This window comes from Molossus molossus, unplaced genomic scaffold, assembly GCF_014108415.1.
Source record: "Molossus molossus isolate mMolMol1 unplaced genomic scaffold, mMolMol1.p scaffold_m16_p_31, whole genome shotgun sequence".
Lineage (NCBI taxonomy): Eukaryota > Metazoa > Chordata > Mammalia > Chiroptera > Molossidae > Molossus > Molossus molossus.
In genome coordinates, this window is record NW_023425368.1 from 1,371,361 (window position 1) to 1,390,589 (window position 19,229).

A 19,229-nucleotide genomic window follows, 5' to 3' on the forward strand; every position below is an offset into this window, starting at 1 on the left:
CCGGTGCCGGGGTGCGGGTTGAGGGCAGAGGGCGGAGGGCGGCAGCAGCGAGCCCAGCCCCCCGCCCCCTGCGGCCTCCGCCTCTCATCTGCACCCAAAGCTGAGCTCCGGCTGACGTCACCTGCCCCCGAGCCGCGCACGCTGATTGGCTGCAGGTGACGTCAGGGGCTTTTTTCGCTCGGCATGACCTCATCCCCACCGGCGGCCCCGCCCTCCGCCCCGGGCCTGTCACTCGCGGCCGAGCCGGCTCCGCGCCCCCCGCCCGGACGCCGGAACCCGAGCCTAGCCCGAGGCTGAGCAGCACCGGCCGCGCCCGCCGAGCCGCGGGTGGGATGCGCGCCGCGAGTGCGCGTGCCCGCCCGCAGTGCGCGCGCCCCGGTCCGAGCGAGCGCACCCCACGGCGGCCGCGGCGGCGGCGGCGGCGACGGCGACGCGGCCCGCACGCTCCCCCATCCCCGGCCCCGGCTGCGCGGGCCCCCGCCGGACCCATGGGCGGCGCGGCCGACCCTGCGCGCTGAGTGCGGCGCGCGTCCTCGGTGCGCCCCAGCGGCGAGCGGGAACGAGGTGAGCGGGGCCGCCGGGCGGGGGGCGCCGGGGGCAGGGGGTGAACTGGCACCGAGCCCAGGCGCCCGGCTCGGGGGGCGCCACGTCGGGAGCTCTCCGGGGCTGCGCCCGGCGGGCACCCGGGAGGAGGCGGCGGCCCGGAGGTGAGCGGCCTCCGCTCGCGGGGTGCCGGCCCCAAACCCAGCTCGCAGGGATGCGACGACTGGGCAGGGAAGCCCTTCCCCCGCCTTGTGCAGCGCCCGGCGGACCTCGGCCTGGCCCACGCCCTGCCCCGCTCCGCCGCGCCCCTGTGATTGCCTCTTATCTTCGTGGGGGAGGGGTGTGAATTAAGGACCCGGGAGGGCAATTTGAGGTCCAGTGCGGATCTGTCCAGACCACTGCGCGAGCTCGCGAGTCCACCACCACCGCACCCCACAGCCCCCACGTTGGGGCCCAGAGTCGGAGAAGGTCGTCCCTGCCGTGGGCTTGCAGAGGAGGCTTGGGCCGTAAGAGCGGAGGGCCTTTGACGTGTGCAGGCTCTGGAGGGACCTCAATCCGAGCTGGGGCGGAGGGGCTGCAGGTCCGGCTCCCCTGTGTGCCCAGGCCGCCACGGGCACCCCACCTCCGGGTGCTCAGCTGGCCTCTGCGGAATAAAGACGGTCGCCAGGCTGCTGCAGAGGCAGCCCAAGTGCTGGGGGAGGGGCTGGCACTGCCAGGCTGAGTGCAGCCAGCCTCCCGCTGCCCATCTACCCACCTAGGGGAGGCTGCAAACAGCCCGGCCTGCGGGGGAGAGGGCACCAGTGGGCCAGCCCATACCAAGTCATCTTCTGGCTTCTGCTGGGGAGGTTGGAGGCCTGGGGCTGCAGTGATGGAGGGATAGGGGGCCTGGGGGGACAGGACCTGGTATCCGCCTGCAGTGTTCTTGTCCACGCAGCTGGGGTGGAGTGGGGGTGCTGAAGGCCAGGGAGCAGGGTTCTTCCTGCTCTGGGCCCCAGACCTTCTCACCCCCACCTGCTCCTGAGGGTGGATGTCTCCTGCATTCAGTCAGATGGTTAATGAGCACCTGCCAAGGATGGGCCTGTATCCTGAAGTCTGGCTGCCGTCAGCCTGGGCCAGGAGAGTTGCTGGGCAGGTTCTGGTCCCCTGCTGCCCTCTGCCCTTGGGAAGGCTCCTGGGCCCCAGAGGTGGCCTCCAGGAACAGTGAGTTCCATGAACAGAGACGCAGAAAGATGCTCAAAGTCATCCTGGGCTCCAGGACCCTCCCCAGCATCACCTCTCCTCTCAGGCTGAGGCTGACATAGGGGCCCAGAGGGCTCCAGGGGCCATGGCTGTGGCCAGGGGTGTCCTGGTTACACCTCTGAGGTGTGCAGTTCATAGGGAAAAGAGAGAAGGGGCCAAACCCACAGCAAAGAGATGTGGTCAGACTTACCGAGGCTGTGTGGGCTGAGGCTGCCTCTCCTGGACAGCTGTGCCTGGGCAGTGACCGGGAGATGCTCTGAGCTGGTCCAGGTGTGAAACATGGTGGGCGGTGACCTGAAGATGCCCGGGCTGGCCTGAGTGTGTCACACAGGACAAGTCCTACAGATCGCTGAGTCTAGGACAAGCCACACAGGTGCAGAGAAAGCACAGATATAGCAGGGTCCTGTGCCTGCCTTAAGGGCCCACATGCCAAGCCCTCCTACCCCAGGTTCAGCCTAGACCCCTGGGAACCAAGGGGGCAGGGCCCCCAGCCCATGGTCTCCCAAGTCCATAGCCTCCAAAGGCTGGGCAGGGGAGTGAAGGCCAGCCTGGGTCCTGTCCTACTCACCCCTGGGCTCTGAGAGAGGAGGAGGAGTGAGTATTTGGGGTCCCTGATGAGCACAGGTGAGGTGATGGGTGATATGAGCTGACCTGGTGTGAGCCCTCGGGCTCTTGCCTCTGGAGGGCCCTTAGTGTGGCAGTTTCTGCCCCTGGGTCATAGCAAGCGGGACATCCCAGCATCTCGGGTCTCTCCACTGCTGGCTTTTCTCAGGAGTCTGCCTGCATGTGCCAGGCACCACTGTGCTGAGTAAGAGCCACTGGCCCATCCTCACAGTCCTGACAGCCACCTCGAGGTAGTGAGCTCCCCGTCACTAGATGCGGAGCAGAAGGCACCTTGGTGAGGGTGCTGAGTTGGGAGTTTCCTTGTCATGTGTGCACTCAGGGACATGAATGCACTGCATGGGGGCCCTGGGAGCCGACGTTGTGAGGTCCTGGGGCTGGCACTGGGGTTTGGGTGTCCTGGGACTTGGGGGCATCGGGCGTGCAGAGGGTGAACACACATGCGTCCAGTGAGCATGTGTATGTGCACACACATTTGCATGTGAGGAACTGCAGGGGGGCGGGATGGGGTGCACTGTGGGAAAGAGGTGAGCATGGGCCCCTGTGTGGTCAGTGAGCAAAGGGGCATGTCCCAGCAGGCACAGCAGCGTGCACCCAGCAAGAGCCCCACAGCACAGTGAGGGGTCTCCTGCCTCTGGACTAGGAATGGCCTTTGTCGGGGTGTTTGGGCTATGCCTCCCTCCCACCTGCACCCAGGCTCTAGAATAGGGGGTGATCCATGCTCTCCCCCTCAGTTCCCAAAAATGGGGTCTGGGCTGAGCCTGGGGCAGGTCCTTGAAGGTGAAGAGGCCCAAGGCCCTACAAAGCTGTTTCCTCTTAACCCCCTGGCCTGTTCCAGCCCCACTGAACTGCTCGGGGCTGTCCTCAGCTTCTCTGTCCCTGACCCCCACTCTGTGCCCAGCCCTCCATTCTGATGACAGCATCTTTGGGAGGGGAGAGGTAAGCTTGAGGTCCAAGGAGGCCCTGTGAGTGAGGATGCGCTCCCAGGAGGCCAGCTCAGCAGGAGGTCTGCAGGAGGGGCTCGGCCCAGACCCTGGCCATTCGGAGAAGGTCTCCAGAGGGTGGGGGCCTGTGCAGGGTGGGTGCCAGATGGTGTGGAGGGTCAGGACTCAGCAGAGTAGAGGGGGAGGGGCCTCCTGGAGCCTGGCTGGAGGTAGTCCCAGGCCCCAGCTACTGGGCACCTGCAGGGATGGGGAGGGAGGAAGTAAGGAAGGAGGGGGACCTGCCAATCTACAGAGCCAGCCTTCTCAGTGGCTGCTGCAGCAGGAGCGGTTGCCTGGCACCTCTGCTGTTGCCATGGTGACAGCAGAGGTGCTAACTGGCTAATGAGTCCCCCTGGCTGCAAATAACAATACTGTGATGGTTAATAGGGTCTCACTGGAAGATCCTTGGGAGGCCAGCAGGACCAGGGACCAGCCCCAGGCTGGGCTACCCGCCCTCCTGCAGCCCCGGCCAGCCCTGGCCCTCACCCTTCTCCTCTCTGGTCTCAGTCTCGCCTGCTCCCTGCACTCCTTCAGTCTGGATCATCTATGGGGTGGACACCTCCACACCCTGCTCCCCTCCAGGTGGCTGAGGGACCCGAGGGCAGCACATGTGCAGACCACTCTCTCCCAGCCCCTTTCCTCCCTGCGCTGAGGTTCAGTCTGGCTTTGGCAGTTTTGAGTGGGAGGTAACTGCCCCCACCTACCTGATGCGGACGCGGAGGCGGGTGTCAGTGCAGGGTCCTCTGGGTCCTGGGCCTCTGAGCCGGGCTCTGGTTCCGTGTCCAAGGGCGGGCGGCTGTGCCCAGGCCCAGGGAGAGGCGTGCGGGAGGGGACCTGGTGGCCGTGGCCTTGAGTCAGGTCAGAAGCCAGCAGCTTCCCAAAGCGGCTGGTGGAGGAATCAGATCAGCCCCAGGGCAGGGAGGGAGCATGAGGGAAGAGCTGATGCAATGAGGCCCGGGGCTCTGTCCAGTCTCCTTGGCGTGACCTGGGGCTGGTCTCAGGCTTCTCCGAGCCTGTCGTCATCCTAACGCTGCTGCCCCGGGGCTGGAGGCTCCTGTGGGCCCTGAGGAAGGCCCGTCCTAGGTGGAGGCGGGACAGGTGGGGCCTGGCAGAGGATTGGTGGGGGCGTCTGCCCAGGGCTCTGCAGTCCCTTTACCTCCTCCCTCTGCACCCCTCAGCTTGAGGGCCTCCGGACACCGTGCTGAGCATCCCAGCACCCCAGAGGATCCCAGATGTGGGTTGCCCTTGTTGACCTTTATCCTTGAGTTGCCCCTCACCCCACCTCATCCTGGGCTGGTGCTCCCCAGACCCCACGCCCCCACTGTGCCTGGAGCACGGCCGTCACCCCCTCTTCTGTGAGCCTGTACACGCCCTGCAGGAGGACTCCCTGCACACCGCGGGGGCACGGGCAGCTCAAGCCTTGGCCTGCAGAACGGGAACAGCATAGCCCCCGCTCCTGAGCCCTGCCCAGCGCCCTCCACCACCCGCCCCCAGCCATGCCTTGGGAAGGGCATCAGCCTGTGGGAGCAGCCTTGACCCCCAGCCCCCCATCCACCTCCAGATTATCAGTTTAGGGAGCCATTGGGCTACTGGGATCAGAGAGGGAGGTGTGCGGAGGAGGAGGAGTTTGGCAGAGGGTCCCGGGGATCGGGAAGATGTGGGAGCCTGAGGGGTTGGTGGGGTGCGAGCCATGGGGCGGAATGTCATGCTCTGGAATGAGGGGTGTCCAGGGGCCCAAGGGCCAGTCCACGCCCTGAGCTCCTCCCTCTGGTCCTCTGCTTGCCTTGCTGTGTCCTGCTGAGGCCAGCCCTGTGACCGGACAGTGCAGAGGGACGGGCCCACTCCACGTACCCTGAGCACTCCAGCCCCGTGTGTCAGAGCCCAGCGCGCCGTCCGAAAAGAGACAGAGGGGCGTTGATTCACCCGAGGGAGGAAGGGCCCTGGGCGCACATCTGGCCTGGGCATTCTGTGTCCCGAGATGGCACCCTGGCCCCTCTGAGGTCGCTGCTGACCGCCTGCCTCTCCCTGCAGGTCTGGCGCCATGCCCAGCCACTCTGAACCCTAGGCCACACCTGGGCCATCAGAGCAGCCCCTGCTCACGTCGGGGGCACCCCCTCCCCACTGCCCACTGCCCACCATGGCCGGGGACCGGCTCCCCAGGAAGGTGATGGATGCCAGGAAGCTGGCCAGCCTGCTGCGGGGCGGGCCCGGGGGGCCCCTGGTCATCGACAGCCGCCCCTTCGTGGAGTACAGCCGCTGGCACGTGCTCCGCTCCGTCAACATCTGCTGCTCCAAGCTGCTCAAGCGCCGGCTGCAGCAGGGCAAAGTGACCATCGCCGAGCTCATCCAGCCCGCGGTGCACGGCCAGGTACCGGCGCCGCCTCCCTGCGCGCCGCCTCCCTGCCCCCGCCCGGGCTCCCGCACCCCCAGGTCCAAGGCTGAGCTCCTCAGCCAGGTGCCCGGGGCCCATGCCTTGAGCAGCCTCCCCACCTCTGCCCCTGAACCCAGGCGGGCTCCACAGGGTCAGAATGTTCAGAGCGTCCACACTCCGGGCCTTGGAGGGCAGCTCCCCGGGGGCTCCCCCTCTCCTCCAGGAGCTTCCCCCCAGGGAGGCCCTCCTGCCCGCCCTCCCAGAGCCTTCCAGCCCCGGCTGTCCTCGCTCAGCCCACAAGGAGCTGTCTGCACAGCAGACAAGCCCATGTCCTGTCTCTTCCCAGCAGCTTCAAGTCCAGCTGGGAAGGGACGCCTGGGCCAGTGACCTGGGAGGCGGTGGCACCTCCAATGGGGAGAGGGACGTGCCCAGGGCCTGGAGGCTGTGGGATGAGCTGGTTGTGAGGGGACCCAGGTGAAAAGGCTGCCTGTGGGGAGCCCCCACCCCACAGGCAGAATGGCTCCCTGCAGCCTCAATAAGGGGAATCCGGTCATTAATCACCCCCATCGAGGACTCCCCGCCAGAGTGCAATCTCATTGGCTGCCGGTGACATCATCAGGCCGGGTTGGTGGCTCAGCTGGCTTAAGGGCTGAGTGTGCTTGGGGGGCGGGGGCATCAGCCACTGAGCAAAAGCTGCTGAACATCTGGCCCCCAGGCTGGCACTCGGAGGTGGAGAAAGGCAGGTGGAACCCCAGCCTCCAGCTGCTACCTCCTGAATTGGGGGGCTCTTGCTGCACTCTCAGGTTCCCCTTTGCTGGCTGGGGATGCAGGGAGAGGAGAACCCAGACCCAAAGGTGCTCACCCTCAAATCCCCAACATGTACCTCCCGGGGACCCCGAGGACAGGTTTCCCTTTGCCTTGGCCAACATGGGAGCTGGCCCAGGCTGTGGCTGTGTGATCCTGTCACTGTGGCCCTGTGTATGCCTGCTGGGGACCTGTCACACTGTCCCTCACAGGGGCCTGGCCCACAGTGGACACCACGAGTGTTTGTTCCCCCTACTCCTGTAAGTGGCTGCACTGGGGACCAGTGTCCCTGGCTCTGCCTGCTCCGAGGGCCTGCCGCCTGGGTGGCCATGGGTGTTTGCACGTGTTCAGGTATAAGGTGGTAGCTGGGTGCCTGCCCTGCCCTCAAGGCTACAAGGTGGCAGCAGCCCCTCCCTCTCATCACCTGAGCCCCTGCCCGGCAGTGCCTTGACCTCTGCCCTCCCCCATGGCCCAGGTGGAAGCTGAGGAACCACAGGACGTCGTCGTCTATGACCAGAGCACACGGGACGCCAGCGTGCTGGCCGCAGACAGCTTCCTCTCCATCCTGCTCAGCAAGCTGGACGGCTGCTTCCACAGCGTGGCCATCCTCACAGGTGAGCTCCGCGGGCACCCCTCCTGCCTCTGTCCGCCGCTCTCTGCTTGGCTGGGGGTGCAGGGCACCCCTCCTGCCTCTGTCTGCCGCTTTCTGCTTGGCTGGGGGTGCAGGTGCATCCTGGGGTCAGGGTTCTGGACCCTCCACTATTCTTCCCTAAGTCCAGCATCTGCTGGCAGTGGGGTATCTCAATGGCTCTGTAGTTCTTGGGGCTCCACCATCCCCTCCCCTGGGCCCCCACACTTCAGGGCTCCCTCCACTAGCAGGTGAAGAGGTGAACAGAAGGAAACCCCCAAATACCCCTGTGGCAGGGGTGGGGAAGGGATCTAGGCAAAGAGGTGGGTGGTTCTGCTGGGAAACACTCCCCAGCAATGTCCCAAGGAGGGGGCACAGGCCCCACCCCCTGGACCCCACCGGGAGGGCCCCTGCAGCTCAGCGCAGCACAGGATGCCTGGCAACAGCCCTGATCATGACCCCTGCCTGGTGGCCCACAGAGGTCCCCACAGACTTCCTGCTCCCTAAAGTATCCAGGCCAATCTGGAGGCAGGGACCCCCCCACCCACCCCCACCCCCCACACAGGCTCCACGTGATTCCTGCTGGTCTCTCCTTCTCTGCACAGCAGCTGAGGCACCTCTGTGGAGTCCACCTCCCGGGACCTGGGATGGGTGAAGCTGGCCTGTCCCGGGGATGTGCACCCTCCCCACCCAGGTCCAGCGTTTTTGTGGGTGCTCCTGCCCCTGCATGTCAGGGGTATGCAGGCAGGTGGAGGGTGGAGGGCACGGCCAGTGGGGTGCTTCTGCTCATTCAGTGCACCGACCCTGAGCAGCTACCACCAGCAGGCAGTGGTGCGGAGGTCGGGGCGTCAGGCTGGCCCCCGACACTGGTGTCCAGAGGGAGCACATACTTTCTCCACGGCCTGTGAGGCAGTGGGCAGTCTGCGGGCTGCGTTAGCCGGGCTGCCCCGGGCAGAGCCCTGGGAGGAGGTGCCGTGTGAGCTGGGTGTACAGGCACGCATGCCGTCCTCTGCACACGTGTCTGCGCATCTGGGTCTGCGTGGTGGGGGGGCGTCTGCATCGGCGCGGCTCGGGAGGCTGGTGGCCAGCATCTACCTGCATTTGTCCCATCGCTGGTGGTCCTGAGCTCGTCTGGGTGGGCTGTGGGATTTGTGTCTCTGTGGAGCCAGAAACCCCAGATTAGCAGACACTCTGCCCCGCTTCCCTATTCAGTTTGGGGGCTCGGTGGGTGGGCAGAGAGGGCAGCAGTCTGGGCTTTTTACAGGTGTCCTGGGCAGAACAGGAGCCCTTCCAGGGTCCAGCCGGGAACCGGGTGTGCGTGTGTAGCCTGCACGAGTGGGACCACCACGCTCTGCTGGGGGTCTGAGAAGAGGGTCCCAGAGCTGCGCCCTCCAGGCTGCAGGGATGCAGGCAGTATGAAGCCCGGAGCTTCTAGTGGTCTGCCTCCCCCAGCGCCGGGAGCCAGCGCTGGGCAAGGCAGGCCTGGAGGACAATGCAGGAGGGCGCACCTGGCACCTGGCTTGCCCCACCTGGCTCTCTCTGCCCCACCCTGGAAGGCTGGGGTGTTTGCCTGTATTCCTCAAGCCAAGCTGGAATGAAGCCATGACCCTCATGATACAAGGAGGGCTCCCAGGGACACCAAATCAGGACCCATGGGGACAGCCTCCGCGCCTTGTCCACAGCTCCCGCCAGTGGAGGCGAGCAGGCCCCTGAGCGCGGGAAGAGGGGTGCCGCGCACCCTAAAAGGGGGAGTTGGGGAGCCCGGTCCGCAGAGGCTAGAACGTGCGCACTGACCCTGGGGTGGGTGGCCGCGGAGCAGCGCCAGGAAGGTGAGGACTGCGCCGCGGGGAGGGAGCGAGCCCCACCCACACCTGATGACGGAGAGGTTGGCGCAAGCGGGAGGGCAGTGGGGTCAGGCTGGGGTCCGAGAACGGCCTCGGTGACCCTGCCTTCGTCCGCTACCCCCACCCAGCCACTGCGCGTGACGTTCGGGGGGCGGGGATGGGAGGGCAGCCTGGCCCTTTAAACCGCGGCGGCCCTAACCCAGAGCCCGCCGCTGTTCGCTGCTGCCGCTCTGCTCGCTGCTCGTGCGCGTCGCTGCGGAATCCAGGATGGTGATGCCGCCGCCGCCGCCGCCGCCGCCGCCCCGGGACGGGTGCGCCCCTGCGGCCCAGCCCCGTCCGCGGCGCCCGCAGACCCTGGTCGGAGACCGAGGCGGGAGCAGCTCCGGCGAGGAGGGTGGGTGGGGACCCTGCCGGGAGGCTAGCGGGAGCGCGGGCTGGAGCACGCGCGGTGGCAGCGGCGCCGGCGGGGCGGTGGCCGGCGTGAGTGCCGGCTGAGCGAGCGCGCCCCGGGCACGCGCTCCGGTGCGAGTCCGCCGCGATTTCATTGTGAGGGCAGGCGGGGCGCCAAGCAGAGGGAGCGGCGGTAGTTGGGGGGCGGGGGTCTCCCCTGAAGGAAGGTGTCCCTAGCGATGCCTAGACGGCAGGGCCCCGGGGCGCCTTCCCAAGTCTGGGAGTGCAGGGTCCTGCAGAGGGTCCGCGTCTCCTGCTACTGCCTCACTCCCTGGAACCGCTTGGGGACTGGAGCTCCCCGGCAGGCCTGCATCTATCGGGAGCACCCCAAGCCGGTTGGCTCTACCCAGGGGGTCCTGGGGCCCTTACCTGAGGAATTGCAGCTGAGGCTGGTGGGTCTCTGCACCTTTGCAGACACTTCCTTGGGGGAGGAGGTTCCTGGTGGACCCCCCCCCCCACACACACACACTTTGGCCAGGCTGTCTGATCTTGGAGGGTCCCCTGGCTCTGGATGGTGAGCAGGAGCCGACCCCAGAACCCAGCTTGGCCCCCTCTCCTGGGACCCTGTGGCGTCAGAAGTTCCCGAGGAAGGGGCAGCTTCTCCTCTAAGGCGTGCGCCCCCCCCCCCAGGTTCCCAGGTTTTCCCATCTCTGCCCCCACAGTCAGGCCTTCATTGGGGGCACAGGGGCATTGTGGTTGAGGATTTCACAGACTGGACACTGAGCTGGGCCAGGTGAAGGCTGAGGCTCCCAGGCATCTGTCTTTGGGATCAGCCAGATGCTTCTGGGGCCCAAGACCCCACTTTACTCTCCTGCCTCCTCCAGGGGGAGAGGGTAGGCCTGGCCCTGGTGTCTCGTGACAGGCGGGTCCACTACATCAGAAACAGCAGCCTGCTGGGCTGTGAGCAGAGACAGTACCATGGGGCTTGTGTCCTCAGAAGCGCGGTCAGCCCCAGGGTGCACTCGGCAGGCCCGACTGACTCTACTGAGAGCCGGCAGCCACTGGGCATTGCCGGTTGCCGGTCCGAGTCAGTGGTCACCCAGCCAGGCCAGCGTGAGTGAGCCCACGCTCTGTGTCTTCACGGCCATTCTCTGCGCCTCGCCACGCGCCCATGTGGCAGGCAGGACGGGAACAGCTCTGCCCCGGTCACTCCCTGAGTCAGGGATCCAGGGAGGATCCCACTCAGGTTGTCCCGGCCAGGGGGGAACTCCCTGCTCCGACCCGTGGCCCAGGACTCAGGTGCAGCGTGGGCACGGTGGCGGTGCATGTGCCAGCCACGTGTGGCCCGCGAGCCCGCTGCCTGCCCTGCGAGTCCCAGTCCCCAGGGTGCCCAGCGCCTTGGGCTTGGCTGTGGAATGGAGCCATAACTCGAGCACAGACGCCCCTGCGGGTTGTGCCAATTCCAGTGGGTGATGTCATGCCCAGGAGGAGGGGAGGCCCCTTCAGAAGCACTTGCCTCCTGGTCCTGGCACCCAAGCCTGGCCTGGGGCTCCCCGCCAGATGGAGGCAGGGAGGTATTGCGTCAGCCCAGGGGGAGAGGTGGAAGGCCCAGCCTGGGCCCTGGCCACAGGTATGGAGGGGCTGTGCGATCCCCATCCTCTATAGGAGCCCCCCCATCACCTCAGAGCCTGTCTCTCCCTGGGCCCTGCGCGTGCTGTGCTGACCTCGACCCCACGTTTTACGGGCATCACAGCAGCGTCCCCTACCTAGTGTGAGGAGCAGTGTGGGCGGAGGGGAGGCCGTGTGTGTGCCTGGGATCTGTGGCATGGCGAGATGCCCTGCAGCACCCAGCACCCGGACCAGGTGCTCCGGCCAGAGGCTCAGCGCGGGGCCAGGTTGGGGGTGCCTGGGCTCCCTCCTGCGCCAGCCAGCTGCCTGACCTGTCTCCTGGCTCCTCCTGCTGCAGGGGGCTTTGCCACCTTCTCCTCCAGCTTCCCCGGCCTCTGCGAGGGCAAGCCTGCTGCCCTGCTGCCTGTGAGCCTGTCCCAGCCCTGCCTGCCGGTGCCCAGCGTGGGCCTCACCCGCATCCTGCCTCACCTCTACCTGGGCTCTCAGAAGGACGTCCTGAACAAGGTGTGTGCACGGGCCGGGGAAAGGCCGAGCCCAGCCGTGACTCCTGGGCCTGTCTGGGGCGGGAGGGAACTGAAGGCCGTTGGGGGCACAGGAGGACCCTAGGGGCTCCGCAGCGGGGAGCAGGGCTGGGGGAAGGGCCCAGCAGGGCAGGGTGAGAAGCAGCTCTCTGGCCCCTCCTCGGTAGAGCCCACATGCCAAACTGCTGATGTCACTGGGCCCCTGGCCAGCCCGAAAGAATCCCGTGCTTTAAAAATGGTGACGAGGGTAGAGGGTAAAGCCACCGCCCAGGCAGCCCTAAAATTCCTAGGAGCCGAGGCAGGCTGTGGGCGGGGCTTGCACTGGCCCGCGGGCTGCGGAGTGGAAGTGGGCGGGGCTCCAGGGCCCTGCCCCTCTGGCAATTTCTGAGGCTCTAAGATCTGGGCTCCCAAGATCCTGCCCAGCTGCACCCCTTCCAACCTGTCTTCCTGTCCCTCCAGGATCTGATGACCCAAAACGGAATAAGCTATGTCCTCAATGCCAGCAACTCCTGCCCCAAGCCGGACTTCATCTGCGAAAGCCGTTTTATGCGAATCCCCATCAACGACAACTACTGTGAAAAGCTGCTGCCCTGGCTGGACAAGTCCATCGAGTTCATCGGTGAGGGGAGGGGACCCTGTCCTCACTCCCTGTCCTGGGGAGGGCAGAGGAGGGGCAGGTGCTCAGCCTGGGAGGGGCTATTCCTGAGAAGTCGCTTGTGTTTATTGTTAGCAGTGCAGAGGGCGAGGTTGGGGGGTGGGGCTAGCAACTCCAGCACTCACCTGGTCCCCGTGCCCCCCGCCCTCAGATAAAGCCAAGCTGTCTAGCTGCCAAGTCATTGTCCACTGTCTGGCTGGCATCTCCCGCTCTGCCACAATCGCCATTGCCTACATCATGAAGACCATGGGCATGTCCTCCGACGACGCCTACAGGTAGTTGGCTTTCCTTTCTGTGGCTGGAAACCATCTCCTCCCCTCCCCATCCCTCCCTTCCCCTCCTCTCCCTTCCCCATCCTTTCCTTCCCCTCCTCTCCCTTCCCCATCCCTCCCCATCCCTCCCCTCCCCTCCCCATCTCCCCCTTCTCCACCCACTAGCATCAGAGTGGCCCAGGGGCCAGGGCCCTGGGCTGGGGCGGGTCTGCACAGCAGCTTGCTTGCCCAGGACCAGGCAGTGGGGGCAGAGGCAGGCAGGTGGGCAGCCTGGCCTGGCAGGAAGCCTGGTGGCCACCCAGCGCCTCTTGCCTCAGGTTTGTGAAGGACCGGCGCCCGTCCATTTCGCCCAACTTCAACTTCCTGGGCCAGCTGCTGGAGTATGAGCGGAGCCTGAAGCTGCTGGCCACCCTGCAGGGCGGGGGGGCACCCCTCCCAGGCGTGGGGACTCCTGAGCACCTCCCAGGCCCTGCGGCCCCCCTGCTGCCACTGCCTCCACCTACCTCAGAGAGCGCAGCCCGGGAAGGCGCCCCGAGCGCGGGCAGGGAGCCCCCCTCGCCCGCCGCAGCCCCGGCCACCAGCGCGCTGCAGCAGGGCCTGCGGGGCCTGCACCTGTCCTCCGACCGCGTCCAGGACACCAACCGCCTGAAGCGCTCCTTCTCGCTGGACATCAAGTCAGCCTATGCCCCCAGCCAGCGGCCCGACGACCCTGGGGCCCCGGATCCCGGTGAGGCCCCCAAGCTCTGCAAACTGGACAGCCCGTCCGGGAGCTCACTGGGCCTGCCCTCGCCCAGTCCCGACAGCCCAGATGCGGCCCCCGAGACGCGCCCCCGGCCTCGCAGGCGGCCCCGGCCTCCAGCGGGCTCCCCGGCGCGCTCTCCCGCGCACGGCCTCAGCCTGAACTTCGGGGACGCTGCCCGACAGACTCCACGGCACGGCCTCTCTGCCCTGTCAGCACCCGGGCTGCCTGGCCCAGGCCAGCCAGCCAGCCCTGGGGGCTGGGCGTCGCCCCTTGACTCCCCGGGCACCCCATCCCCGGATGGGCTCTGGTGCTTCAGCCCCGAGGGCGCGCAGGGCGTGCAGTTTGCACCCCTCAGCCTGGCGTGTACACAGGGCACAGGTGGCGACCCGCGGCGACGGGAGGCAGTGAGGGCCGAGTCCAGGGAGGCGCGGATCAGCTGGCCCGAGGAGCCGGTCCCAGAGGCGCAGTTTAAGCGTCGAAGCTGCCAGATGGAGTTCGAGGAGGGCATGGTGGAGGGGCGCGCCCATGGCGAGGAGCTGGCTGCCCTGGGCAAGCAGGCCAGCTTCTCGGGGAGCGTGGAGGTCATCGAGGTGTCCTGACAGCGGCCAGGACCGGCCCCTCCGTGGGGACTCAGTGCCCCTGAGCCCTCCGCTGCCCTCGGCTGGGCCACCAGCAGCCGGGCCCACTATAAAGATATATTATATATAATGCAAAGAGAGGTAAATGGTTTTACTGCGGTTTTTATCAAGAAGTAAATATTTCGATTTTTTTATTTATTGAAGCTGTTCATCCTGGCAATGACCGGGCAGCAGGGAGGGTGGTCCTCCGAGCTCTCTTTTTAGTCTGCTGTTTAAACTGAGACACATTTCTAAGCAATATGAGGCCACCTTCGGTCACAAGCTGGGTGCCGGCCGGGTCCCCTCCCCGCCAGCCCCGCCGAGGAAACACTGCTGAGCACCGCAGAGGCTGCCGAGCTTTCGTGCACTTTTTACTTAAGAAAAAGGGGAAAAAAGAAAAAAAAAAAAACTTTGCCACAAACTGAGCCGCAGAAACTGCCTGCCTGCCCTCCCACCCCCCCACACACCCCTTCCTCCTCTCTCCTTCCTTGGGCTCTGCACAAAGCCAGCTCCAGGTCCCATGTCTTGTTGCCAAGGAAGGCACCCCCACCACCCGCCCCCCCAGGCCCGTGCCTGGCATGCGTTGGCCAGCACAGGGCCTGCCAAGGCCAGGGTGTGGGGGGCTGGGGTGTAGAACAGGGAAAGCAGCTCCCAGAGCGGGGATGGAGGTGGAATGCCTCCCCCTCCTGCCCTAGCCCAGGTCCACTTTCAGGGGCTCAGAGCTGTTCACAGGAGGCTCCTTCCCTTCCTTCTGCTCTGTGGCGTCTCCAGCGCCGCCACCGGCAAGTGGGGGAAGCCCAGGAGGAGGAGCTTGGCCCCTGGGGTGTCTGGTGGGAGGAGCTGGCTCTACCTTCAGAGGTCAGATGGTTTAGGGTCTTGTTCTGGGCTCTCCCCTCCACCAGCCCCCACCCGAGGCCAGAACTGGAAGCCAGGTATGTTCCTGCAGGCTGAAGGGCCATGAGCAGTGGCCACCTTGCAGAGCAAGGGCCGGGAAGCACCTGTCAGACCCTGCGCCTGCGGCGTGGGGTCCTCAGCTCTGGAGAGCCAGCTCCAGGCAGATGCAGGATGTGTCTCCATCCCCCAAGGGCCTCAGAGGAGAGAACCCCTGCACCCTTTCCCAGGGGGCTCTCCCCTCTGAAGTCCCCCAGTGTCTTCAAGGTAATATGCCAGTCCCCACCACAGATGGCTTTGGGCCCAGTTGGACCAGCCTGGGGGCGAGGGCAGGAGAAAGGCCCAGCCTACACCCACTTGGGTTACTAGGAAGGGAGGTTCTGGAGGCAAGAGGAGATGTCCCCCAGCCTTCAGAAGGCCCAGAGTCTAGGAATTGGGGCAGCCCCCTTGGGGAGGGGCCAGGGCGGTCCTTGGCAGGAGGGCGGTCCTGGCAGGACTGAGCCCTCGAGCAGGTGGGGAGGCCCCCTCTGCCCAACCGCCCCTCGGGCTGTTTCTGTTTGTTTTTCTTTGGACCCCCAGCCCTGGGTCCCTGTCATGCCTCCTGTAAGCGGAAGTCCTGTTCCTGTTCTCTCTGTCCCCGCCCTGTTTTCCGAGAAATAAGCTATCGTTGTATTTGCAATCTATGGATTAGAGGTTTAAGTATTTATTATTATTGGTTAATTATTATTATTATTGATTCTGTAAATTTGCCCCGTTTGTCTATTGCTATGGTTTCTGAGGGGACCCTGGCGTGGAGGGTGCACTGGTCCCCCCTCAGCATCCCACCCTGTGCTGTCCAGGAGACAGTGATCGGGCCACTGGCTGGGCCAACCCTCTGGAGGCAGGTCCCCCCCCCCCCACTTCTCCAGGCTGCAGCAGCTCTCACCGCTCCTGTCCTGGAGGGGGTCCTCTTGAGACACTGGTCACCCCAAGGTGAGCAGCTGCAACGCAGGAGAAGGTACCCCTGGGGTGCTGGGTGGACCCCTCCCTGATCATTTCCACCCCCTGTCCCAGGCAGGGAGGGGCAGGGCCTCATCCTCTCCAGTCTCCCAGGGATCTCCACCTCCTGCCCACCCCACCCCCTGCCCTGGCCCTGGGGTGGCCCGGGGTGGCCCAAATGGATCGTGCTCCCTCCCGCTATTTGCTGGAAAGTCCAGCGGAGGAGAGGTGGCAGGTCCCCCTGCTCGGCTCCCGGTCTCTCTGGACTGGGCCGCCGCCCTGCCTCAGCCCCTCCCCCAGCCCCTCCCCCACCGCAGCCACACTTTCTGCCCCTGTCCTGTCCCCTTCTTTTGTATTTGGAAGAAACGTGTTGTAATAAATCCCGAGATGGATGTTTTCTCCCCGCCTCTGGCTGCCTCTTTCTTCAGGCAGGGGGTGGGTGGAGGGTGGGAGGGGGCCAGGAGTCTGGGGTGTTGGTCCTGGAAAGCCGGACGCCCGAACCCAGAGGACAGGGTGGGGGCGTCGCTGGAGGAGGGTGTCACCGCGGATGGCCAAGCACAGGCCTCTGCTGTGCCCCTGGATACAGAACCTTGTTACACGCTGGTGAAGACTTAGAACTGGGCAAATAAAACTCCGCTGTGCCTTTCAACTGCCCCGTCCCACTCCCCAGGGGTACCCCCTGGGAATGACCCCACGGGCCTTGTGGGCCCTGTGGGCACACGGTGGACATGGCACACGGTGGACATGGCACACGGAGGACATGGCACACAGTGGACATGGCACACGGAGGACATGGCACACGGAGGACATGGCACACGGCGGACATGGCACACGGAGGACATGGCACACGGCGGACATGGCACACGGCGGACATGGCACACGGCGGACATGGCACACGGCGGACATGGCACACGGAGGACATGGCACACGGCGGACATGGCACACGGCGGACATGGCACACGGAGGACATGGCACACGGTGGACATGGCACACGGTGGACATGGCACACGGAGGACATGGCACACGGTGGACATGGCACACGGCGGCTCTTCCTTTCACCGGAAACGGTTGAGCTCTGGAGTGTGCAGCTAGCTTGACACATGTCACAGAAATGATGGACTCAAGCGATACGTCGGCGTGGTGCAAGGGCCTCTGGTGTCACCCCCTCCCTCGTCCCCAGCACTGGGCCCCTCTCCCCGGGGACAGCCACCCCCACCTGCTGACCCCCTCCCTCACTGCCCGGGGGTGGAGGCTGCTGCTGCGTGCGAGCGGGAGGGCGCTTGGTACCTTGCTCTCATTGGATTGACTTAGCCAGGACCCCCGGCTCCAGGTGTTAGGTGGCTTCAAAACAGGCCTGTGCCCGTGACCTCAGGGCCCTATGGCAAGTACCACGTGAGCCTGTGCAGGGGCCTGACCTTGACCTTGCAGGTCAGGCTGCTTCTCCTCGGACCCCTTCCGCTCTCCAAGCCGGCAGGTCGCCCCCACCAGTGACACAGGCCAGCCCTGTGTGCGCGCGTGTGTGCGCGTGCACACGGGCGAGCATGTCCGCATCGTGGAGCCGGGGTCCTTGGACCCTGCATCCTTGCGAGGTCTCCAATAGGCGGAACGCTAGAAACTCCGCTGCTCCAGCAAAGCTATTTTTAGCTCAAGAACATCTATTTATAACTCTGGCAGCCCCTTGGAGTCAATACAAGGAGGTCTGGGAAACGCTGGTGGCTGTCTAAGGCAGCACAGCGTCCCCGCCCCCTGCTCCTGAGCACCTGCGGCTGTGGGCCGGGGGGCAACCCGGTGGGGTGCAGATGGCCTGGGAGCCCCCGCAGTGTAAGACCGAAGGGGGTGGGGCATCACCCACCAAGGTGACCAGGCGCGGGCAGCTCCACCTGTCCAAGGCCTGAACCAAGCAGGCAGTGAGGCAACACAGGAACCCTGGTGGGCTGGCCTCCCCCTGCTCCCTCCGCCCACACTGTCACGTGACCCTGGGCACGCAGCTTCCACCTTTGTCTGCCCAGCGGGGCCAAGAGCAGTAGACACTGTGGGGTTCTAGTTGGCGGGTAGAGGGTGGTCTGGAGCTGTTGTGTGGGTCTTAGCCTGTGGACGGGGATGCTATTGCTCAGGACGCCTGTCTGGGCTGCCTCCCAGACCAGAGCCAGTGCGTGGGGGGCCTGGCCCTGTGGTCCTTACTATGACCGCAAGGCGCATCTCAGCACCGACCAGCAGGGAGATTTGGAAAAACAAGGTCTATTCCTCAGGTCCTGGAGGGTACACTTCATGGCCAGGGACACACAGTGAGTGCAGGGGGCAGCATGGATGCGGGCCTCTGCCTGTATCGGGTCGAGGGTGGGTGCCTAGGATTTCACAGGTTCACTCCTTGTTGGCAAATTTAAAACGTGACAGTGGGAATTGAGGCGCAGGAGGGGGAGAGTAGGGTTAGTCCAGCAGCTTTCTGGAAAAGGACCTGCAAGGATGGGGTGGCTGGTGTCGTTGGCAACGTGTCTGTGTGGGGTGGTACCTTTGAGGTGGACGCCTCAGCAACCGAAAGCTTCCTGCCGGACACTTACCTTACAACCGACAGAGCCAGTGTCGGGCACTGAAACCAAACAGTGGGGGGTGGGGGATGTGACAGTGGGCGGGCAGATGGCCGAGTGGATAGGTGAGTGGATGGGCAGGGGAGTGGGGAGATGGGTGGATGGGTGAGTGGCTGGGTGGATGGCTGGTTACATAGATGGGTGAACGGGGCATACAAATGAGTGGGTGAGCGGATGGATGGATGAGGTGGGTAGGTAGGTGAATGTGTAGATGGGTGGTGGGGTGGACGGACGGGTGATGGGTGGACGGATGGGTGATGGGTGGACAGATGGGTGATGTATGGATGGGTGATGGGTGGACGGATGGGTGATGGGTGATGGGTGGACAGATGGGTGATGGGTGATGGGTGGACGGATGGGTAATGAGCGGACGGACGGGTGATGGGTGGATGGATGGGTGAAGGGTGATGGGTGGACGGACGGGTGATGGGTGATGGGTGGATGGACGGGTGATGGGTGATGGGTGGACGGATGGGTAATGAGTGGACGGACGGGTGATGGGTGGATGGGTGATGGATGGATGGATGGGTGATGGGTGGACGGATGAGTGATGGGTGGACGGTTGATGGGTGGACAGACGGGTGATGGGTGGACGGACAGGTGATGGGTGGACGGACGGGTGAAGGGTGATGGGTGGACGGACAGGTGATGGGCGGATAGGTGATGGATGGATGGTTGATGGATGGACGGATGGGTGATGGGTGGACGGATGAGTGATGGGTGGACGGTTGATGGGTGGACAGACGGGTGATGGGTGGACGGACAGGTGATGGGTGGACGGACGGGTGAAGGGTGGACGGATGGGTAATGGATGGACAGATGGGTGATGGGTGGACGGACAGGTGATGGGTGGACGGACAGGTGAAGGGTGGACGGACAGGTGATGGGTGGACGGACAGGTGATGGGTGGACGGAT

The 19,229-nt window shown here is 65.2% G+C and overlaps 1 protein-coding gene across 1 annotated transcript; it reads left to right on the forward strand.

The window, feature by feature from the left end:
• The first annotated feature begins 542 nt into the window (after window positions 1-542).
• DUSP8 (dual specificity phosphatase 8) lies at window positions 543-14,279 on the forward strand. Its single transcript, XM_036281131.1, has 7 exons — window positions 543-564; window positions 5,418-5,754; window positions 7,037-7,175; window positions 11,390-11,556; window positions 12,033-12,192; window positions 12,380-12,503; window positions 12,818-14,279. Exons 2-7 carry the CDS (start codon window positions 5,524-5,526, stop codon window positions 13,839-13,841), a joined length of 1,845 nt encoding a protein of 614 aa, XP_036137024.1. The 5' UTR covers window positions 543-564; window positions 5,418-5,523; the 3' UTR covers window positions 13,842-14,279.
• Window positions 14,280-19,229: the final 4,950 nt, after the last annotated feature.